Source organism: Macaca mulatta, chromosome 7, assembly GCF_049350105.2.
Source record: "Macaca mulatta isolate MMU2019108-1 chromosome 7, T2T-MMU8v2.0, whole genome shotgun sequence".
NCBI classification, from domain to species: Eukaryota; Metazoa; Chordata; class Mammalia; order Primates; family Cercopithecidae; genus Macaca; species Macaca mulatta.
Window position 1 is genome coordinate 118501479 of NC_133412.1, and position 25418 is coordinate 118526896.

At 36.5% G+C, this 25418-nt stretch overlaps 1 protein-coding gene across 3 annotated transcripts in view; it reads left to right on the forward strand.

Annotated features, from left to right (window-relative positions):
- The window catches only part of FANCM (FA complementation group M), a 71490-nt gene that overhangs the window by 28738 nt on the left and 17334 nt on the right, over positions 1-25418 (forward strand). For 2 of the 3 annotated variants that reach the window (XM_015143628.3, XM_077940953.1), the window contains 8 exons: positions 17-201; positions 5596-5802; positions 8201-8414; positions 12403-12560; positions 14846-15001; positions 17159-19067; positions 23829-23923; positions 24036-24104. In XM_015143628.3, the coding sequence (XP_014999114.3) occupies positions 17-201; positions 5596-5802; positions 8201-8414; positions 12403-12560; positions 14846-15001; positions 17159-19067; positions 23829-23923; positions 24036-24104 (2993 nt within the window). The remainder of the gene's footprint in view (positions 1-16; positions 202-5595; positions 5803-8200; positions 8415-12402; positions 12561-14845; positions 15002-17158; positions 19068-23828; positions 23924-24035; positions 24105-25418) is intronic. The other variant, XM_015143630.3, reaches the window with a different exon arrangement.

Here is a 25418-nt window from a genome sequence, read left to right on the forward strand (position 1 = left end):
TTTTGTATATATGTAGCTGAAAACACTTCTGAAAAGAAACGTGATGAGACGCGAGTTATGATCTTCTCTTCATTTCGAGATAGTGTTCAAGAAATTGCAGAAATGCTTTCACAGCATCAGCCAATTATTAGAGTAATGACTTTTGTTGGCCATGCCTCAGGGAAAAGCACGAAGGGTTTTACCCAGAAGGAGCAACTGGAGGTAATTATTTTTGGAATTTATGAAAATAAAAATAAGATTGATTAGCTTTGCACTTGTTCTTTTTTTGTTAGTTTTAACTCACTGGTCAATTAGCTACTTAAAAAGAATTTTATAGTAAACATGTAAGTAAAAATGAGCATATTTTGAAAGATGATAAATGTTTTATGTGGGTTTGGAACTTTTTTTTTTTTTAAAGTAATGTAAAGTATAAAAGTTAAGCAGAAAAACTCTAGAATTATATTACCTGGGTTGGAATCCTGACTACCACTTAAAAGTTTCTTTACTTCTTCTTCCTCAGTTTTCCTTATCTGTAAACATACATCATAGGGTTGTCGTAAGCATTAAAAGAGATCTTATTGTAGAGCCACCAGTAAATGTTTACTATTTACGTTAAGTCACTTTAATAATTTATTCTAAACAAACAATTAGCTTATCTTTATTTATTTAAAAATCTTACTTTAAAAATGGGGTCAGAAGAAACCATGATAGTATTTAAGGTAGCCTCATCCTCTGAGTAAGAGAACATTGTTTTCTAAGTGCTGTGAGGTTTTGAGGGAAATTTTATGTTATTGATTCTTATAAAATCTATGCAGCTTTTTATAAATTAACTGTGTAAGTCTATACTTGAGTAGTGACTGCCAGTTAGATATCTCTTTAATTTCTAATTCATTTTGACAGATCCTTTTTTGAATCTGCAGACGTTAGTAGATGAGGTAATGAGGTATCCTTTTTTTTTTTTTTTTTTTTTTTGGAGATGGAATCTCGCTTTGTTGTCCAGGCTGGAGTGCAGTGGCATGATCTTGGCTCACTGAAACCTCCACCTCACAGGTTCTCCTGCCTCAGCCTCCAGAGAGCTGGGATTACAGGCACCGACGCCTGGCTAATTTTTGTATTTTAAGTAGAGATGGGGTTTCACCATCATGGCCAGGGTGGTCTCAAAGTTCTGACCTCTGGTGATCTGCCTGCCTCAGCCTCCCAAAATGCTTATTACAGGCATGAGCCACCTTGCCTGGCCGGGAGGTAGCCTTCTTTTTTTTTTTTTTAATTTTGAAATGGAGTCTCGCTCTGTCACCCAGGCTGGAGTGCAGTGGCCCGATCTCGGCTCATTGCAAGCTCTGCCTCCCAGGTTCAGGGGATTCTCCCTCCTCAGCCTCCTGAGTAGCTGGGACTATAGGTGCCCGCCATCACACCTAGCTCATTTTTTTTTTTTTTTTTTTTTTTTGTATTTTTAGTAGAGACAGGGTTTCACCATGTTGGTCAGGTATTCTTTCTTTTCTTTCTTTTTTTTTTTTTTTTTGAGACGGAGTCTCGCTCTGTCACCCAGGCTGGAATGCAGTGGTGCCATCTCAGCTTACTGCAAGCTCTGCCTCCCAGGTTCACACCATTCTCCTGCCTTAGCCTCCCAGGTAGCCGGGACTACAGGTGCCCACCACCATGCCCAGCTAAGTTTTTATATTTTTAGTAGAGACGAGGTTTCACTGTATTAGCCAGGACGGTCTCGATCTCCTGACCTCCCGTGATCCGCCCGCCTCAGCCTCCCAAAGTGCTAGGATTACAGGTGTGAGCCATGGTCAGGTATTCTTTAAATACCTTTTATACCTGCCCTGACTACACCGAGAAGAGTCTGTTTAAGCTGACTGGATATGATGGGGAGTGCCTTCCTGAATCTGAAAATAATACCTTTGCCCATCATCAAGTCAGATTATACATATTTTTAAGGCATCTATTGAGTGATTACTACTCTTAACATTTATGTATGAATGAAAAATGAATTGGATTTTTGTTTTGGAGGTCAAGCATTTTCATTATTTAAAATACCCACAGTACCCAATCCGATCTCTGATCAATTTCAGTATTACCTAAAGTCATTATTTCCTGAGCTTGTCAGGCACCATAAGAACCTTATTGATTTTACTGACTTTATCATTTACTCATTTATATCAATAATATTTTAATGTATGCCAAAGTAAAAACTTTTTTTTATTACTCCTATATGTGATTGCTTTCATAACAGCTGTTTTATTTTGAAATGAGCTTGCAGGCAAATAATTGTACATTGTCCATTTATTTAGAAACATGATATTAAGTCAGAAGACATGGGAGGGCGAGATCCTTTAGGGCCCTGTATGTCATTTCCATTTTAATGACTTTCTCTTACTGTGACTGAGATGAGAAATTCTTGGAGAGTTTGGGGCAGAGGATGGTCTTAGCCTGATTTATATTTTAAACAAATCAGCTGGACACTGTGACTCATGCCTGCAATCACAGCACTTTGGGAGGCTAAGTTAGGAAGATTTCTTGAGGCCAGGAGTTCAAGACCAACCATGGCAACATGGTGAAACCCTATCTTTACCAAAAATACAAAAATTAGCTGGGTGTGGTGGCATGTGCCTGTAGCTTCAGTTACTTGGGAGGCTGAGGAGGGAGGATGCTTGAGCCCAGAGGTTGAATCTGCAGTGAGCCAAGATCACACCACTGCACTTCAGCCTGGGCAACACAGTGAGACCCTGTCTCAAATAAAGAAAAAGAAAAAATACTGGTTATTGTCTGAAGAATAAACTGTAGGGGGTAAGGGTGGAAGTGGAGAGACTAGTTGGGAGACTTATAACAATTTAAACTGAAGATGATGGTGACTTGGACTAGGGTGGTAACAAGGCAAGTGGTGAGAAGTGGTTAAGTACTGAATGTATTTTGCAGGTCAAGCTGATGGTGTATTGACAAATTAGAGTGGGATATGAGATAAAGGCACATGAAGTCTGGCTGTAGGATGACTCCAAGGTTTTTGGCCTGAGCAACTGAAAGGAACTGGTATTAACTAAGATGAATAAGACTGCAGGAAATGCTAGGCATGGTGGCTGATGCCTGTATTCCTAACACTTTGGGACTCCAAGGCAGGCGGATCATTTGAGGTCAGGAGTTTGAGACCAGCCTGGCCAACATGGTGAAACTCTTTCTCTACTAAAAATACAAAAATTAGCCAGGGATGGTGGCAGGTGCCTGTAATCTCAGCTACTTGGGAGGCTGAGGCAGGAGAATTAGGGAATAGCAGGAGCTCGGTTTTAGATGAGTTAACTTTGACATGCCTCTCAGATTAATGCTTTTCAAACTATTGAAACTGGTAGAGGACCAGTTTATTTCCCCCACTACATCACATACTGATACTTTTGAACAATATAATAAAAATGAATTATTAGAAAGTAAAATGAATGAAAAATAAAGTTCAAGTCCAATTTTAAAAATATTACTAGAGTCTGCCAACAAAATTACTCTTTCAAGTGTCTAAACCCTTACTTTCAGTTATTGTACTTATCTTTTTGTCAGCCAGTAATAAACAGTTTTTGGACAGGCACCAGTAATAAACAGTTCACGGAGCACACTCTCAGTAGCAGTCTTTTAAACATCAAGCAGAGATACTGGATAAACAATTGAATATATGTCTTGAATTTGTGGAAAGGGTTCATGAAAGTATATTTTCAATGGCAAATTAATGTCAATCTTAAGCATGGAAGTAACAGTTTAGTTTATACATGTTAACTAAAAAGAAAATTGACATTATTAATCTGTTAATTACATTAATAATTTTTAAAAATGTATCTAGCACTGTGGCCTTTGTTTTTTTTTTTTTTTTTTTAATCTGGGCAAAAAGGACATATGCTTTTCTATGTTAGATGCAGGTTGGCTTAATGTCATTACAAATTCCAAAGGAAATGAATTACTATTAATGTTTAATCATGATCATTGTTTCTCCTTATACTCTGAGGATTTCCATGTTGAAGGAAAATCCTTGGATCAGTGCAACCGAAATGTTTATGAGAAGACTTAACATGATACATTTATGTTTATTATCCTACTTTTAAGGTTATAGTTTTTAACAATAACACTAGCTTATAGATTAAGTTAGGTTTTTGGAGTCAGAGACACCAACATTCAAATGCTGATGATTATTAGTGAGACATTAGGCAAATAGCTTAACTTTTCAGATTTTCAGATTGTTTAATAAAATGCAATGATGATATCTACCTCATAGGGTCATTGACAGTAGAAACTAATGTATAAAGTACTTACTATGTTACCTGCCTCATAGGGTGCCCTTGCACATAGTAGCTATCATTATTTATCAGCTAATTCAGCTTTTGATGTTGCATTATCTCATTTAATTACCACCGCCACCACTCCACTGTACACAAACCTGCAATGTTGGTATTGGTCTGTATGGAGAAACCGAGGCTCAGAGCAGTTGAGAACTAAGTTTATAAGGCTTAAGGGACTTTTAGAAAATGTTTCATTAACGTTTTCATTAACTCCTCACGCTATTGGGGTTTCATTAAACTGATCTCAGAGAAATCCTGGAATGATAGTATAAAAGGTAAGATATGACTTCTAAGAGTAATATATCATTCTTACAAATATTATCAGAAATATTTATAAACTGATTTCAGATAAAACTATATACATTTAGGTCTAAGATATGATAAATAGGAGTGATTGCTGTAGGCTATTTACCTGCCCTATTCCCCTTTCTGTGATGCTAAAAAATAAACTCTGGGGTTTCTCATTCAGTGACAAACTGTTAAATTGTGGACAAATCCTTTTGACATCACAACCATTGCTAAAGCAAAATAATTAGAACTGTTTATTTTACCATAATCTCTTTTGGCTTATATTGCCAGTTGATTGCTTCTTTTCCTATTCTGTACTATCCTTGATGCTGATTTTTTTTGTTTTGTTTTGTTGAAACAAGGCTTTACTGTGTTGCCTAGGCTAGAATCTTAATGTTTAATCATGAGCATTGTTTCTCCTTGTACTCTGAGGATTTCCATATTGAAGGAAAATCCTTGGACCAGTGCAACCGAAATGTTTATGAGAAGACTTAATACATCCCAAAAACCCAAAATATTTACTTTCTGGCCCTTTATGGAAGTTTGCTGATGCCTATTCTAAGTGATAAGGAACTTGAATTATATTCATACTGTGCTGCAATCTTGAGTGACAGGCCTTTCTAAATAAGATGTTACGTACGATGTTAATACAGTGTCACAGTAATAGCTCACTGCAGCCTTGAACTCCTGGGCTCAAGAGATCCTCCTGCCTCAGTCTCCCAAGTAGTTAGTACTACATGCATGCACCATCATGCTGGGCTAGTTTTTTTTTTTTTATTTTTCATGGAGACAGGGTTTTTCTATGTGCCCAGGCTGAGCTTGAACTCCTGGACTCAAGCAGTCCTTCTGCCTTGTCCTCCCAAAGTGTTGAGATTACAGGCATGAGCTGTGATCAGCTTTGAGGCTGATTTTTAATCTGATTTTACTATTTTTCAGGTGAGTGGGGGAAAATATACTTTGATCTACAGTTCTCTTATATTTGCATGTAGTTATTTTTCAATCATTTTTATTTTAGGTAGTGAAACAGTTTCGTGATGGTGGTTACAACACGTTGGTTTCTACCTGTGTGGGTGAAGAAGGTTTGGATATAGGAGAAGTTGATCTTATAATATGTTTTGATTCCCAGAAGAGCCCAATTCGTCTTGTACAACGAATGGGTAGAACTGGCCGTAAACGTCAAGGCAGGATAGTTGTTATCCTTTCTGAAGGACGAGAGGAACGTGTAAGTAGAGCTGCAGGAACACAATTTGACAATTGAAATTGGAGAAATATAGCCCAAAGGTGAATATCAACATGTTAGCATTCCAAGTCCAAACACTCTGTAGATAGTTTTGGTTTATTTTCCCCTCTTTGTATTGGATTCTATCTTGTAACTAGGAGAGTTTTTGACTGGATTCAGTTTCCTAATTTTTATCCATCTAAAGAAACACATTTTTAATATGTAAGTAGTAATTCAGAGATACCTAGATCCAAAAACCAATATGTATTACTTTGTTTTACTATTTTCCTGTGCTTCTAAAGAAGGCCTATGCTTTGTGTTTAGTTTACTTTTCTTTCTGAACTATAGTAAACCGAGAATCATTTTTTCCTTTTCAAGGGCTGTCAAAATAACTGACTAAGTAAGAAACAAAGAATATATATCAGAGACAGTATGAAGCCTGAAAAACCCAAAATGTTTACTTTCTGGCCCTTTATGGAAATTTGCTGATGCCTATTCTAAGTGATAAGGAACTTGAATTAGATTCATACAATCTTGAGTGACAGGCCTTTCTAAATAAGATGTTACATAAAATATTATTTTGTGTTTGTTACACTAAAGTATTAACTAACTTTTGTAACTCCTTGAGACTAGTTACAAATATATAGATTTGTAACTATATAGCAGCCAAATATATAGATTCACATTAAAGGTCTCCTTAACAGCTATGATAATTTTAAAAAATTGATTTTAGGCTGGACATGGTGGCTCACGCCTGTAATCTCAGTACCTTAGGAGGTCGAGGCGGGCAGATCACTTGAGGTCAGGAGTCCGAGACCAGCCTGGCCAACGTGGTGAAACCCCATCTCTACTAAAAGAATACAAAAACCAGACAGGTGTGGTGGTGTGTGTCTGTAATCCCAGCTACTTGGGAGTCTGAAGCAGTAGAATCGCTTGAACCTCGGAGGTAGAGGTTACAGTGAACCAAGATCCTGCCACTGTACTCCAGCCTGGGTAACAGAGTGAGACTCCATCTCCAGAAAAAAACCCTGATTTAAAATATTTTATATACTCTTTAAAATCATCCTGAAAAATGAATTATTTCGCTAATACTTTTCATGTGATTATAGCATATTCATATGTAACATCTAGTTTATCCATAAAATGATCCTAATGAAATGTTTGGTAAAAGGCCATGTAATATCAGTGAGTGGAATTGGGTTTTAATTGTACTACCTAGCCGAGTTGCTTAACCTCTCCATTCACTTGTTAGGTTTCTTATCTGTAAAATAGTAACAGTGGCCACATTTACTCAGTATTTACATTGTGCTGTGTAATGTTCCAAGTTTCAGATTCATTCTTGTATTTAATGCTGTCAGCACCCTGTAAGGGGAGTAACGCTTTTGTTGTATACAGAGAAGGAAACTGAAGTGTAGAATGATGAACAAACTGAAATAAGGGAATAGTTTTAAAAACAAGCACAAGACAACCTTACACTTCTATGTAAATATCAACCTCTTTTAAAAACGGCAGGGTAACAAAGATAGATTTACTTCTGCAGTGTAACTGCTAAGGTGGGCTTTTGTAATTATGGACTTTGACATGATTTTCTTTTTTAAAAATAACAAAAAAACGGAGTCTTGCTCTGTCATCCAGGCTGGAGTGCAGTGACGCGATCTCGGCTCATTGCAACCTCCATTTCCCAGGTTCAAGCGATCCTCCTGTCTCAGCCTCCTGAGTAGCTGGGACTACAAGTGTGTGCCACCACGCCCGGCTAATTTTTTTTTTTGTATTTTCAGTAGAGACGGGGTTTCACCATATTGACCAGGCTGGTCTTGAACTCCAGACCTCGTGATCTGCCTGCCTGGGCCTCCCAAAGTGTTGGGATTACAGGCGTGAGCCACCGCGCCCAGCCTGAAATGATTTTCATTAAAGGTTAATCTAACAGTTTACTGATAGGTTTTAAAATTCAAGACAACTGGGCTCAGTGACTCACGCCTGTAATTTCAGCACTTTGGGAGGCTAAAGCTGGAGGATCACTTGAGCTTTGGAGTTCAAGACTAACCTGGGCAACACAGGGAGACCCCATCTCTACAAAATAAAGATTAGCTGGGTGTGGTAGTCCATACCTGTAGTCCCAGCTACTCGGGAGGCTAAAGTGGGAGGATCGCTTGAGCCCAGGAGGTTGAGGCTTAGTGAACCCTGACCACACCACTGTACTCCAGAGCCTGGGTGACAGAGTAAGACCCTGTCTCCAAAAAAAAAAAAAATCAAGACAACAGAAGCTCTATTTTCTAAGTATTTAAGTGGATCGGGGTTTAACTTTATGTTTACAATAAATCCAAACTAATAATTGTTTGTTATGGATAAATTGTTATTTATAAAACTAATATAATCTGACATTTTATATTTGTTTTTACAGATTTATAATCAGAGTCAGTCCAACAAAAGAAATATATGTAAAGCTATTTCAAGTAACAGGCAGGTCCTTCATTTTTACCAAAGAAGTCCACGAATGGTTCCTGATGGAATCAACCCAAAATTACACAAAATGTTCATCACACATGGTGTCTATGAACCAGAGAAGCCTTCTCGGAACTTGCAGCGAAAGTCATCTATCTTTTCCTATAGGGATGGTAAATAAATTTTGCATTTGACACATGCATTTTTCCCCTGTTTTTACTTAGCAGATCATATCTTGATATAATATTTCTTGTTTGAAAAACTGAATATATGTTCTAAGTAATATATTATGGACATTCTCTTTGGAAAGTCTATAAGAGATTGTTCATGTTGCAAATGGAGAGACACTGGTAGTATAGAGTGACAGAAACTCAGTGCTGGGGAAAATTAAAAATACCCTACCAACCTAGAGAATGTTCTCCATAAAGTTTAGAAAAGAAAGAAAAGAGTTTTATTTTTGAATAAGCATTAAACCAGATTACAATGTGCACTGAAGACAATGTACTAAGATAATACCAAGACAGAAAGAAATTCCCTATATATATCCCCATGCACTTAGAATCCTTTACATACATGTTGTCTATATTAATAGTAACTTGTCTTCATGTAAGACGGCACCATTTGCTATACATTCCTTCATAGTTTATCCTATATTTACCTGGTAATTTAGGTAGCCATTTGCGTTAGCTGGTTGCCTTTCTCAAATATCTTGAGATATTTGCGCTATGAAAGTGAGAAAAAAAGTTTATTTTTTGGATTTTACTTAATCTTTAAGGCGGGTTTTAAACTATCATAAAAATCATATAACTGTATTCTAACATTTGGAAGGAACCATGGGAGTCATGTGGTCCAATTACTTACCAAGGTAGGAATGCTTCTGCAGCATTCTTATTAAATGCATACCCAGTCTTAACTTGAATACCTCTGTTAATATAAATTATATTTCTTTAGCAGGTTAATTCCATTGTTGAATGGCCCTATATAGTGGAAGACTCTTATGTTGAAAAATCTGTGTCTTTGTACTTTTTTCCCATTGATCTGGTTTCTTAGATAAAAACAGTTTTCATCTTTGGTTTACCTTTATAACAGTACTCTATATATTTGAAGGCCATCCCTTTTATGTTTGTTCAACTGTTTGTTCCACTGTTTTCATACCATGCACTTTTTTTTTTTTTTTTTTTGCGACGGAGTCTCGCTCTGTCCCCCGGGCTGGAGTGCAGTGGCCGGATCTCAGCTCATTGCAAGCTCCGCCTCCCAGGTTCACGCCATTCTCCTGCCTCAGCCTCCCGAGTAGCTGGTACTAGAGGCACCCGCCACCTTGCCTGGCTAGTTTTTTGTATTTTTTAGTAGAGACGGGGTTTCACCGTGTTAGCCAGGATGGTCTGGATCTCCAGACCTCGTGATCCGCCCGTCTCGGCCTCCCAAAGTGCTGGCATTACAGGCTTGAGCCACCCTGCCCGGCCTATACCATGCATTTTTAAGGTTCTTATCCTCCTACTACTTGCTTTCAATTCAAATTTGTTAATAATCTTTCCCTTAACTCAGAGCCGTCAATCAGTGTTTTTTTGGCTATGTCTATTAAACCTAATACAAATTCCCTTAATAGGCACATACCTGTCATTTTTCAAGATTTTGCCAATTATTTGGTTAAAATAAAAACACAGCATGTCTTTTGAGTTTTCTCGAATTTGATAAATTAATAAAAGCATCAAAACTTGATTAGGTTGGATAAATCATTTTTAGTGATCATTATATTTTTTATAATTGCTACTTAATCTTGTATTTAATAAGTATTTCTAAAATGTTACTGGGGTCGATGGCAAATTCTTTAGTGAATATCTGGAACCTATCCTTTTAAAAAATTGAGACAATGTTAACTTATGTTCATTTTTCTATACTTGTTTCCTCCCCTTTTCTCTGATTTTTCAAGTGTCAAAGATTTATCTTAGATTATGTGATTTATGTATGGAATTATTCTATAATTCTATACTAGTATATAAATAGACTAGTGTATTTATACTAATATATAAAATATATACTAGTGTATTTACTATGTATTTTGTTAATGTATGCTAATTATATACTAGTGTATATACATAGTATATATTTACACTAGTATATATTTATATACATTATATATTATATACTATATATAGCATATATATAGTATATATTATATACACTAGTATATAATTCATCTGAGCTTAGAGCTCTGAATTGACTATTTTTTATTTTATTTTATTTTTTTGAGACACAGTCTTGCGCTGTCGCCCAGGCTGCAGTGTAGTGGCATGATCTTGGCTCACTGCAACCTCTGCCTCCTAGGTTCAAGCAATTCTCCTGCCTCAGCCTCCCAAGTAGCTGGGATTACAGGCACGTGCCACCACACCTGACTCATTTTTACAGTTTTAGTAGAGACAGGGTTTCTCCATGTTGTCCAGGCTGGTCTCAAACTCCTGACTTCAGGTAATCCACCCACCTAGGCCTCCCAAAGTCTGGGATTACAGGCATGAACCACTGCACCCAGCCACTCTGAATTTGTTTTAAGGGACTAGGGGTACCTGCCTATTTCAAAATCTTAGAGCCTCTGGATGTCAGGTCTGAAAGGGGCCTGAGAGATCATTTAGTTCAAATCTCCTTATTTTACAGATGAGGAAACAGATGCAGAGAAATCTTTTATTTATTTATTTATTTTTTTTTTTAGGTGGAGTCTTACTCTGTCGCCCAGGCTGGAGTGCAGTGGCGTGATCTTGGCCCACTGCAAGCTCCGCCTCCCGGGTTCACGCCATTCTCCTGCCTCAGCCTCCCGAGTAGCTGGGACTACAGGTGCCCGCCACCTCGCCTGGCTAATTTTTTGTATTTTTTAGTAGAGATGGGGTTTCACCGTGGTAGCCAGGATGGTCTCAATCTCCTGACCTTGTGATCCGCCCACTTCAGCCTCCCAAAGTGCTGGGATTACAGGTGTGAGCCACCGTGGCCGGCTTTTTTCTTTTTTTACATTTTTAAAAAGCTTCTTACACAATATTTTGAAATACCTGAGATGTGATCCTAGCTCACTGAAACCTCAGCTCCTGGGCTTAAGAGATCTTCCTGTCAGCTTCCTGTGTGGCTAGGACTACAGGGATGCAACAGCATGCCCAGCTAACTTTATTTTTTTTAGACTTGGGGTCAAACTGTGTTGCTCAGGATGGACTCAAACTCCTGGCCTTAATTGATCCTCCCTCCTAGACCTCCCAAGGAGGAGGTGTCAGCCACTGTACCCAGCCAATTTCCTGATTTTTAATTCAGTAGCTTCTCAATTTTTCTGCTCTCATCTGTATTAGCCAGAGTTCCTGCTTTGTACTGTTTAGCCTTTTCAGTTTGGTGATTCTTAGAGATTATAGAAGCTGAAAGCAATGAATGTACTATACATATTTTTAAAAGTCTGTTGTGTCCTCTTTTAAAGCAACAAATCTATTCCCCCTACACTTTACTCCTTTTGCCCCCAACCGCCTTTTATGACTTAAGATATATACCCTTTTTAAAAGTCTTGGCCTTTCCTGCCCACTCTCAACACCCACACCAAGCTTCAGATGAACTTTCCAATACTGCCATGATAGAATCATAATACCAGTTTTCATTTGTGAGTTATTTTACTCTGTTTCATGCCAGGTCTTAGGCAACCAAATGAAAAGAGTCCAAAAGAAGCCAGGACTGAGAGCCTAGCTACCTGGCTCTGTTCTGTTAATGAATTCATTACCAAAGGATGGCTCCTAGACAGATGGGTACTTTCAAAGAGGTAAGAGAAGTTTAGGAGACATTTAGAAGCATGAAGTGATAAACTGAGTGGTTTTATATGGAGAATACTAGTTTAAAGAAATAGAATCAAGGCTGAGGAGTTTGAGACCAACCTGGGCAACATATCAAGACTACATCTCTGTAAAAAATAAGAAAAGTAGGTGGGCCTGGTGGCATGAACCTATATTCCAGCTGCTGTGGAGGCTGAGGCAGGAGGATTGCTTGATCCCAGGAGTTTGAAGTTACAGTGTTATGAATGTGCTGTTGCACTCCAACCTGGGTGACAGACTTTGAATGGATATTGTGGGTTTTTAAAAAGATTTAAAACAGATTTTTAAAAAGATTTTTAAAAAGTCTCTTTTCCATTTTTTTTTCAACTTACAGGAATGAGGCAAAGTAAACTAAAGAAAGATTGGTTCTTATCAGAAGAAGAATTTAAATTATGGAACAGACTTTATAGATTAAGAGACAGTGATGAAATTAAAGAGATAACATTGCCTCAAGTTCAGTTTTCTTCTTTACAAAATGAGGAAAGCAAACCAGTAAGTTGAATATATTTTCAGATGTTCTTTTTCTCCCTCTCATTTTAATGCCAAAACCCCTCAGATGTTCTATATAATGATAAAGCAATAGCTTTGGGAATAATGAGATAATTGTGATTGGAATGTCAACTTACTTTTAGAAATTAAGAATGTAATCAGTTTAAAAAATCATCACAGTCTAAGTTTACAAAACTATGAATTTTCCTGTATTATTTGTTGTATATATGTATTTAACCAACTGTGATATCTTTACATAAATTATGCCTTTCTTTCATTACTATCATTTAAACATTTCTACATAGGCATAATCTTACATGGTTGTCACTTTACTCTGTGATATACCATAGTTTGTTTGACTATTTACCTATTGTGTTTTCGGATTCTTTTCAACTTTTTTTTTTTTTTTAAGAGACAAGGTCTCGCTCTGTTGCCCAGGCTGGCCGTCAGCTCCTGGACTCAAGTAATCCTGCTGCCTCAGCCTCCCAGGTAGCTGGGACTATAAGTGTGTACCACTGCATCTGGCTTTTTCAGTATTTTACTAACATAAATTATGCTTTCATAATTATCCTTGTAAACCATTTTTAAAAAAATTTCAATAGTTTTTGGGGAACAGGTGGTGTTTTGTTACATGGATAAGTTCTTAGTGGTGATTTCTGAGATTTTGGCACACTCATCATCCAAGCAGTGTACACTGCACCCAGTGTATAGTCTTTTATCCCTTGCCCCACTCCTACCCTTCCTCCCAAGTGCACAGAGTCCATTATATTATTCTTAAGCCTTTGTGTCCTCATAGCTTAGCTCCCACTTCTAAATGGGAACATATGATGTTTGGTTTTCCATTCCTAAGTTACTTCACTTAGAATAATAGTCCCTAACTCCATCCAGGTTGCTGCGAATGCAATAATTTCATTCCTTTTTTATGGCTGAGTAGTAGTCCATGATGTGTATATGTGTGTGTGTGTGTGTGTGTGTATCACATTTTCTTTATCCCCTCACTGATTGATGGGCATTCAGGCTGGCTTCATATTTTTGCAGTTGCGAATTGTGCTGCTATAAATGTGGGTGTGCGAGTATCTTTTTCATATAATGACTTCTTTTCCTCTGGATTAGATACCCAGTAGTGGGACAGCTGGATCAAATGGTAGTTCTGCTTTTAGTTGTTTAAGGAATCTCTGTATTGTTTTCTGTAGTGGTTGTACTAATTTACACTCCCACCAGCAGTGTAAAAGTGTTCCCTTTTCACCACATCGACGCCAACGTCTGTTATTTTTTGATTTTTTAATTATGACCATTCTTGCAGGAGTAAGGTGGTATTGTATTGTGGTTTTGATTTGTATTTCTCTGATAATTAGTGATGTTGAACATTTTTTTATGTTTGTTGGCCATTTGAGTTCCTTGTAGATTCTGGATATTAGTCCTTTGTTGAATGCATGGTTTACAAAGATTTTCTTCTACCCTGTGGGTTGTCTGTTTACTCTTCTGTGCAAAAGCATTTAGTTTAATTAAGCCCCATCTATCTTTGTTTTTGTTTCATTTGCTTTTGGGTTGTTGGTCATGAACTCTTTGCCTAGCCAATGTCTAGAAGAGTTTTTTCAATGTTACAGAATTTTTATGGTTTCAGGTCTTAGATGTAGGGCTTCAATCCATCTTGAGTTGATTTTTGTATAAGGTGAGGGATGAGGATCCAGTTTCATTCTTCTGCATGTGGCTTGCCAATTATCCCAGTATCATTTGTTGAATATGGTGTCCTTTCCCCACTTTATGTTTTTGTTTGCTTTGTTGAAGATCAGTTGGCTGTAAACATAAATTATGCTTTCATAAGCATCCTTGTAAACCAGTTTTTATTTTTTGTTTTGAAATTATAGTTAAAACTTTAAATTTGATGTTATTGTTTATTTTGTTTATTATTAACAAATTCTTAGTTAACTTTGTGAAAGTCAAGAGAACTGATCAAAGGTTGTATGTGTGCTTGGAGAGCTGGGAAAACAACCTCAGAAAAGATTTCTTTTAAAATATTTAACTATTTGTTGTTAACATGGAACTATATAAATAGGAATATCATCAACTTGTAAGTCATATAACAGTTATTTAACAAATATATTTTAAAGGGCATATTTCTGCTTTATGAAATTATTTTCTTTTTTTCTTCTGAGATTTTAGTTGGGAATATCTAAATGGATCCAAATTATGTTAAGCTGATTATATATGTATCGAGTGTTTTTTAAAATTAGTTTGTGAAATCTCAGTATGTTTTCCTTATTTGTATTACTTTTTAAATAATTAAGACTCAAGAATCAGCCACTGGAATTCGTCAACTCTCTCTCTCTGAATGGAGACTGTGGCAAGATCATCCTTTACCTACACATCAAGTTGATCACTCAGATCGATGCCGCCATTTTATAGGCCTTATGCAAATGATAGAGGCAATGAGACACGAAGAGGTAAGGTTTTATTATAACTTTTTCTTGCTGGTATGATAGTAAAACTAGAGTACTTATCTTTTATTTTCGTTAATTTGAAGTAATAAGAAATATTTTGTTTTTCTGTATAGTTCCTTGTGATCTCAATAAGGAATGAGTTTTCTGCCTTAAGAGAAGAAATAGATTTAATTAATTAGAAGAAGAATGTCATCTGTAAATATTGATGGACCAGAGTAGAATTTTAATATACTTAAATGATTTGTGTAAACTGCTTGTAAAGCTACTTTAGGATTCTTTTGGATTTGGATTTATTGAAATACTCTCTATCATCTAGGTTATTTGATATCTTTCTTGTATCCTGGTCCTAGTTTAGAGAATTATAGATTCCTTGAGCAGTTCCTTGATTATTCTTCCTAGGGTCAGCATAGTGAACCAATTATGAGTGTGAAATCCATAGTGCCTGGGTTAGAATCCTAACTCTGCCTTCTACTGATTGTGTGTTTATAAGTTATTTAATCTCTCAGTGTTTCAGTTTTAGCTGTAAAATAGGGATAGTGATAATACTTATTTCATAAGGTTGTTGTGAGGATTAAATGACCTAATATATGTAAAGCATATAGTAACTGGCATATAATAAGTACACAGTAAATTGTAGCTCCTATTTTTATTATTAGCGTTTGGTCATGCATACATGTAAATAAAGTAGTTATATGTGGATCCCAGCAAAATGTGTGCAATCAAATTAACATATATTTATTGAGTGCCTTCTGTGTGCCACACTCTGTTACCTGCTTTATGGCTATAACCGTGAGCAAACTAGAGAAAATATTCTGTTTATGTGGAGTATATATACTAGCAAGGAGACAGACATTTGCTCACATTAATGCTTGTTATATTTATTATTCAAAAAAGCAGAGAAGACTGGTCTTGGTGACTCAGGCCTGTAATCTCAGCCCTTGGGGATGCCGAGGCGGGCAGATCACTTGAAGTCAGGAGTTTGAGACCAGCCTGGCCAACATGATGAAACCCTGTCTGTACTAAAAATACAAAAATTAGGTGGGTGTGGTGGCACATGCCTGTAATCCCAGCTACTCAGAAGGCTGAGGCAGGGGAGTCACTTGACCCCGGGAAGCAGAGGTTGCAGTGAGCTGAGATCAAGTTACTGTACTCCAGCCTGGGCGACAGAGCGAGACTTTGTCTTAAAAAAAAAAAAAAAAAGGCCGGGCGCGGTGGCTCAAGCCTGTAATCCCAGCACTTTGGGAGGCTGAGGCGGGCGGATCACAAGGTCAGGAGATCGAGACCACAGTGAAACCCCGTCTCTACTAAAAATACAAAAAATTAGCCAGGCGCGGTGGCGGGCGCCTGTAGTCCTAGCTACTCAGGAGGCTGAGGCAGGAGAATGGCGTGAACCCAGGAGGCGGAGCTTGCAGTGAGCCGAGATCGCGCCACTGCACTCCAGCCTGGGCAACAGCGTGAGACTCCGTCTCAAAAAAAAAAAAAAAAACAAAAAACAAACCAGAGAGTTAACTGCTTAAACCTATAAGTAATAGAAGAATCTTCATTAAAGTAGCATTCTTGGAGGAAAGGAGGGATGGTGAAGATTGTAGTTTTAGCTAATAACTTAGACATAAGTAAGGCTTAGAAATTCACTATACAAATTCTTGATTAGGAACTTTGTTACAAACAGAAGTATATTCCAGGATAGAACCTAGTAAACATACAGGTTTATGTTGGACATTCTAAAAGCTATTCTTAGTTTACTGTCATTGAAAGAGTAAATTTAACAAATGTATATGGTTTTTATTAATATATATTTTTAAAATATCTATTTTTAGGAAATTAGAATAATTCAATTAAATGTTAGAAATGCAAAACTCAGTATATTCTTATGTATTCATTCAATTTGTTCTTCCTACAAATAGTTATCAAGGGTCTTTTGGGTATTAAATAGTGGAGATACAAAAAAGTTAACTGATTAATGATAACTTGATAGTTTCACAGTAGTGTACTTTATAATTTTGATTTATCAGAATAACTTTTAAGGTGTAAAAGAATATCATTGGAACAATGTAATAATAGAAATATTTTAATATAGAGTGAAACTCCTCTCTTAGATTTGGCTTTCTGTTTTGTTTTGTTTTGTTTTCCTGTGGCTTTTTAAATTTTCCTTATTTATAGGGAGAATGCAGCTATAAATTGGAAGTTGAATCTTATTTACAAATGGAAGATGTTAGCTCAACATTTATTGCTCCCAGGAATGAATCTAATAATCTTGCCAATGACACCTTTATCACTCACAAGAAATCGTCATTTATAAAGAACATAAATCAAAGCAGTTCATCCTCAGTGATAGAATCTGATGAAGAATGTGCTGAAATTTTTAAACAAACTCATATCAAACCTACTAAAATTGTTTCTTTAAAGAAAAAAGTGTCTAAAGAAATAAAAAAAGATCAGTTTAAAAAAGAAAATAATCACGGGATTATAGATTCTTTAGATACTGACAGAAATTCTACTGTTGAAAATATTTTTCAAGAAGACCTACCAAATGATAAAAGGACATCAGATACAGATGAAGTTGCTGCCACGTGTACTATTAATGAAAATGTTATTAAAGAGCCACGTGTATTATTAACCGAGTGTCAGTTTACAAACAAATCCACTAGTTCATTTGCTGGAAATGTTTTAGATTCTGGTTATAACAGTTTCAGTGATGAAAAATCTGTTTCATCTAACTTATTTCTTCCATTCGAAGAAGAGCTTTATATTGTTAGAACAGATGATCAATTTTATAATTGTCACTCATTGACAAAAGAGGTACTAGCTAATGTAGAGAGATTTTTATCTCATTCTCCTCCGCCTCTCAGTGGACTCTCAAACTTGGAATATGAAATTGCTAAGGGTACTGCACTTGAGAATTTGCTTTTCTTACCCTGTACAGAGCATTTACAAAGTGATAAATGCACCTGTTTGATGTCACATTCAGCTGTGAATTCTCAACAGAATTTAGAATTGAATTCACTTAAATGTATAAATTATCTGTCTGAAAAAAGTTGCCTTTATGATATACCTAATGGTAATATTTCTGATGAGCCAAGCCTCTGTGACTGTGATGTATATAAACATAATCAAAATGAAAATTTAGTACCTTACAATCGTGTTCAAATGCACAGAGGCCCTGCACAGAGTTTAGTTGGAGAGAACAATCATGATGTTGATAACAGTGACCTCCCAGTATTGTCCACTGATCAAGATGAAAGTTTACTATTATTTGAAGATGTTAATACAGAATTTGATGATGTAAGTCTTGCACCCTTGAACAGTAAAAGCAAATCTTTACGTGTGTCAGACAAAACTGCTATTAGTGAAATACCTCTGGTCTCTCAGTTCTTAATTTCTGATGAACTTTTGTTGGACAATAATTCTGAAGCCCAAGATCAAATAACCCGTGATGATAATAGTTTTAAATCTCATGATGATCTGAGAAGTGTACAGGAAGAAAAAATGAAGAATCATGAGGATATTTTTGATTGCTCTATGGATTTATTTTCTGTTACCTTTGATTTAGGATTCTGTAGTCCAGATTCTGATGATGAAATATTGGAACATACATCAGATAGCAGTAGACCTCTAGATAATCTATATGGAAGGTATTTGGAAACTAAGGAGATAAATGATGCAAATTATGTTTCAAATCAAGCACTAATACCAAGAGATCATAGCAAAAATTTTACTAGCGGAACCGTTATTATCCCATCAAATGAAGATATGCAGAATCCAAATTGTGTACATTTGCCACTGAGTGCAGCAAAAAATGAAGAATTGTTATCTCCTGGTTATTCTCAGTTTTCTTTACCAGTGCAAGAAAAAGTTATGAGTATACCACTCTCTGAATCAAACACATTGAACTCATTTTCTAAGATAGGAAAGGAAATACTTAAGACACCAGATTCTAATAAGGGAAAAATGAATCTACAAAGATTCAAAGAAGCATTGAATTCAACTTTTGATTATTCAGAATTTTCTCTAGAAAAGTCTAAAAGCAGTGGTCAAATGTATCTGCATAAATCCTGTCATTCTGTTCAAGGTAAGATTCCATCTTTATAAAATCTATAACTCTAGAATAATTACTCTAGAAATACTTTGGTAATTTTTCCAAATGTAATTTTTTAGCACATGGTACAATATAAATATTGAATTAGATAATTGTTGTGTTATATTTTTCTTAAGGTGATCTTACTAATATTAGATTTATTTTATTTATGTATACTTATGGCATGCATGGTATGGAAAAGGTTATTCTTGCTAGACATTATGAAATACACGAAGATGTGTAAGATCTGGCTATGTCTTGGTTGTAAAACATAATTATGTGACATATTTATATGTATTTGAAAAGATGCCAGTAAAATGTGGAAATAACCACCAAATGAATAATAAGAGAGTGACTGTTTAGGAGGTTCAGAGGATGATGAAATTTTGAGTTTGATTAGATTGGAAATTTTTTTTTTTTTTTTTGAGATGGAGTTTTGCTCTTGTTGCCCAGGCTGGAGTGCATGGTGTGGTCTCGGCTTAATGCAACCTCCGCCTCCCAGGTTCAAGTGATTTTCCTGCCTCAGCCTCCCAAGTAGCTGGGATTATAGGCACCCACCATCATGCCCAGCTAAGTTTTGTATTTTTAATAGAGACGGGGTTTCACCATGTTGGACAAGCTGATCTGGAACTCCTGACCTCAGGTGATCCACCCGCCTCACCCTCCCAAAGTGCTGGGATTACAGGTGTGAGCCACTGCGCCTGGCTAAGGTTTTATATATAGTGTAGATTTTCATTTTGGTTCCTTGAGAGTATTTATGCTTTTGGTATGTTGAAGATACTAAAGATATAATTTAGGTGTTATAAAATGATGAAAGCGAAGGGAAAGAAGGCAAGTATGATTTTGAGAGATAGTTTGAAGTAATAGTTTTATGTAGCAAAATATTTGAGAAATAAAAACTGTATTCAGATGATTAAGACCAGACCACAAAAAAACAGAGAAATCTATGGGTTTCTGTATTCTAACCATTACACTTACAGGAAAACTAGAAGATATAGTGATAGATGTTTGATATGAAGTCCTGCTGTATAATACAACTCTACAGATTATTATATCAAGTCATTTATGAATTTTACTCCTTATGTTAAAAGCTGAATAAAAAGTAGCTGTAGGATAAGAGGAAAGTTTCCTCTGTAAATCTTTTCCTTACGTTATTCTCGTTAGCATGGAGGACATGGTTTGTGAATGTTCTATTTAAGATGAAAGCATGTTGGAAGTAAGTTCTGGAAATACGTTTAATTTTCAAAACCTGACTATTCTATATAGTCTGGGGTTGTGCCATGACATATATATTTTTACAAAGTATATGATGCCTGTGAGCCTTCAATATTTGCTTTAATACCTCTATTGAAGTCCATGTTAATGAGTGAGATAATTTTTCTGGTTTTGTGTCAGATTTGCACAAAAACATTTTTTCTAGGATTATACTTAACTACAAATCGTGGGCAAAATAATTACAAATACAAATACAAATCAGGAAATTATTTATTAGAGAACATTTAATAAATAGAGATAATAACTATTTTTATTCTACTTATTTCAAAGAGAGAATTTAAGCTCATTTTTCTCTATTATATATGAAAAACATAGTTGATTAAAACATCATGAAAGCACTGAAAAGGAAAGCTTCCTAGAATTGAGTTGGTTACTGTAGCCGAGTCCTGCATTTAACTCTGACTTTCTTAGAAGGTAATGAAAAAAGAAAAACTAGTTGATTTATATATTGCTCATCTCCAAAAAGGAAATCACTCAAGTTTGTCTGTCTGGGTAGATGTTTTAGTAGCAGAATATGAGGAGAAATTTACTGAGTAGTTTTGTATTTGTTATCTATTGCTATTTAACAAAGTACCCCCAAAAAACTCAGTGGCCTGAAATAATCAGTAAAATAAAATAAACTTCTTAGAAGGCCTGTTGTTTGAGAGGATCTGTGAGGAGCTTCTTTAAAATCCTTAATGGGCCTGGTGCAGTGACTCATGCCTGTAATCCCAGCACTTTGGAAGGCTGAGGCGGGTGGATCACCTGAGGTCAGGAGTTTGAGACCAGCCTGGCCAACATGATGACACTTCGTCTCTACTAAAAAGACAAAAATTAGCCAGGCATCGTGGCGCATTCCTGTAGTCCCAGCTACTCCGGAGGCTGAGGCAGGAGGATCGCTTGAACCTGGGAGGCAGAGGTTCCAGTGAGCCGAGATCGCACCACTGCACTCCAGCCTGGGCAACAAAGTAAGACTCTGTCTATAAATAAATAAATAAATAAAAATAAAATCCTTACTCTCTGACTAAATGGTACTGTAAGGCACAATCTTTGATTTTTTTTTTTTTTTTTTTTTTTTTTTTGAGACAGAGTCTCGCTCTGTCGCCCAGACTGGAGTGTGGTGGTGCGATCTCGGGTCACTGCAAGCTCCACCTCCCGGGTTCACGCCATTCTCCTGCCTCAGCCTCCCGAGTAGCTGGGACTACAGGCGCCCGCCACTGTGCCCGGCTAATTTTTTGTATTTTTAAATTAGAGACGGGGTTTCACCATGTTAGCCAGGATGGTCTCGATCTCCTAATCTCGTGATCCGCCCTCCTCGGCCTCCCAAAGTGCTGAGATTACAGGCATGAGCCACCACGCCCAGCAATCTTTGATTTTTAAGTAGGTCTTAACAAAGGATTTAAGCTACACCCTCAGCTCACCCTCAGCTTCATAATGTATTCCTGGCTGTCCTCTGGGTTTGATCTTTGCCTAGAAAATTTCTTAATTTTAGCATTGTTTGCCATCAGGAGAGGCTGGGAGTTTTCACAATCAGCAAATTCTAATTATGTTTGTCCTTAATGTCTTTCTTTTTGCATTTTGCTCTTATAGCAAAAAGCAACATTTTGTCTGGAAGTCTTAGCTAGATTACCTCTCATAGATTAGGTACATTTTTCCTTTTTTTTTTTTTTTTTGAGACAGTCTCACTCTGTCGCCCAGGCTGGAGTGCAATAGCACAATCTTGGCTCACCGCAATCTCTGCCTCCCAGGTTCAAGCAATTCTCTTGCCTCAGCCTCTCAAGTAGCTGGGTCTACAGTTGCCTGCCACCACACCTGACTAATTTTTGTATTTTTAGTAGAGATGGGGTTTCACCATATTGGCCAGGCTGGTCTCAGACTCCTGACCATGTGATCTGCCTGCCTCGTCCTCCCAAAGTGCTGGGATTACAGGTGTGAGCCACTGCACCTGGCCCATTTTTTCCTTTTCGTGCTAACTGCAATGATGCCAAATTTTCTGGTACTACATTAAAGGATTTAAGGTTTTTCCTACTTTTCTTTAAGCCCTCACCCACCCTTTCCTCATTGGCCAACTAACTTTCCTACAATTTGAGGCTCTTCAAGCCTTCCTTCACTAAAACTCTCAAAGTCCTTTCAGTATCTAACCACTATCTAATTCCAAAGCGACTTTCCCAGTTTAGGTTTTTGTTATGGCAACTCCCTATTTCCAGGTACCAAAATCTGTATTATTTATCTATTGCTGCATAGCAAGCTGCCTGCAAAACTTAATGATGTAAAATAACCCCTTGTTACCTTAAGGTTTCTGTACAACAGGAGTTTAGGTGTGGTTTAGCTGAGTGGTTCTGGCCTAGGATATTTCATGAGGTAATAGTCAAGACATTGGCCAGGGCTGCAGTTATCTGAAAGCTTGAACAGCTTTGGAGGATCTGCTTTTAAGATGGCTCAGTCATACTGCTGTTAGTAGGAGACCTTGGTTTCTTGCCATGTGGACCTCTTCGTAGGGCGGTTTGATAACTGGGTTTTTTTTTTTTTTTCCTCCCCCAGACAGGGTCTTGCTCTGTCACTCAGGCTAGATTGTAGTGGTGCAATCACGACTCACTGCCACCTCCGTCTCTTGGGCTCAAGCAGTCCTCCTGCCTCAGCCACTGGGACTACAGGCACGTGCCACCACACCCAGCCAATTATTACATTTTTTATAGAGACAGGGTTCTATCATGTTGCTCAGGCTGATCTCAAACTCCTGGGCTCAAGTGGTCTGCCTCCTTGGCCTCCCAAAGTGCTGGGATTACAAGCGTGAGCCACCACTCCTGGCCTGGAATGGTCATAGAACATAGCATCTGACTTCTCCCAGTGCAAGTGATGCAAGAGAGAAAGCAAAAATGAAGCCACAATACCTTTTATGACCTAAACTCATAAGTCATACACCTTCATTTTCATTATATCCTTTTTTTAGAAGCAAGTCACTAAGTCTGGCCCACACAGTTCTAGTTACATTTTGTATTGTATTGTATCTCACCAGTTTTTATTTCATACACACAAATATGTATGGAAAACACATATATAACAAAGAATCTTTTAATGTATTGTTTTGTAGCTTGCATTTTTATGCTTTAACTCTTTCAAGTAGAAAGGGAATAAGACACAAAGGGCAGAAAGACTGCAGTAGATTTTAGAGATAAATTCTATTAATAGAACCTGTGACTAATGAAATTACATTTTTGTGTTTTTCTGGTCTCATTACAGTTAATTTATAAAACTGAACTTCATTCAAATATGTGTTTATTAGCAAAAGACATTGTCCTATTTTCTTCACTGGCATTTTAATTTTTTTGTCTCTTATTTAGATTTTTGTTCAAAGTTCTCAAAGACCATATTTTTTTGAAAGTGAGTAAATGTTGAGATTGCCTGAAATAATTCTTAATGTAGCCATCAATAAAATAGATTGTTATGATTGGGTAAACCTAAATCTATTAACCCTTCATTATTTTAAAAAATAAATTATAGATGGACAATTATTAACAAGTAATGAAAGTGAAGATGATGAGATTTTCCGAAGAAAAGTTAAAAAAGCAAAAGGAAATGTTTTAAACTCTCCTGAGGTGAGTCATTCAGTAATCACCATAGTATAATCATATCAAAGGCTATTTTCCTTCTATACCTTGGGCTTCTGCTGAGACTTTTGTTACCTTTTACTTTATTTACTTACTTTAGGATCAGAAAAATAGTGAAGTTGATTCTCCACTTCATGCTGTCAAAAAGCGCAGATTTCCTATAAACAGAGTAAGTAAATAGCAGATAATGTTTAATAATCCAAATTCCTTTGGAATAAAAATTTTGTGAAAAATATATGTGTAGATAAATATAGGTATTTTAATCCTTAGTAGAAAAGTTGATATTCTATTGTATGTGATTGGAATTTCTAGCTTCTGCTAGTTTTCAAAGATGTATTCACTGTAAACTTTCCTAAGCACAATAAATAAAAATATTAAGTAATTTTAGACTCTTTAAAAACCATCCTATTTTTGTCAGTACACTTGAGCAATTTGGCAAGCATTCATTAAATACCTACTATGTCTCTACTGTGTAAGATGCTGGACATACTCTAAAGAATATATCCTAATACTGTCATAAGTTACCCAATAGGAGAGATAGAGAAATAAACATAATTTCAGTATAATTTTTAAAGTTGAGTGATAAGAATAGTTAAGTCCTTAACCTCGATCTTGGGAGTTCTGGCAAGCTTCTTGAACTAAGGTTTAACCTTAGTTAAACCTTAAACTGTATTTGGCAATGAGGCCAAAGAAGGGGGAAGAGAAGGCATTGTTTACAGAATAACAGCTTAAAGGAAGACGCAAAGGTGAGAAATGACATCTCTATGTTATTAGATTGTAAAGACAAAAGAGTTTCAAGAAGTAAAATCGGAGAAAAATCAAGGTCAAGTGTTAGAAGTGCTTATTCTTTCATTTGATTACTGAATGAGTTTGAAAGAAGGAAAGGAAGGAGTCCAGCATGACTCTGGTTTTTGGCTTTTTGGCAAGTGTGTCACAGATTTAGGCTAAACAAGAAAGAGATGGTAAGTTAAGTGTTGAACAGGTTTGAATTTGAAGTTCCTGTGGGATAGTAAAGTCACAGTGTCTAGCAGGCATTGATGACTGTGAATCTGAAGTTTGAGTATATGGGCAGGTCTTAAGGTTAATGATACTCACCAGTTATAGCTGATAGCTAAATTTTGAGATTAGCAACTCATGTTTTAAATCTCAAATACGGTCTAGGATAATTTGTGTAAAATTACAGGTGCTCCTCAACTTACAATAGAGTTGGATCCTGATACACACATCATAAATTGAAAACATTGTATGTTGAAAATGCATTTAATACACCTAATCTGCTGAATATCATAGCTTAGCCTAGCCTACCTTAAACGTGTTCAGAACACTTATGTTTGGTCAAAATCATCTAACACAAAGCATATTTTATAATAAAATGTTGAGTATCTCATGTAATTTATTAATACTGTACTGAAAGTGAAGAACAGAATGTTTGTATAGGCACTTGAAATTTGGTTTCTACTGCATGCATATCACTTTTGCACTA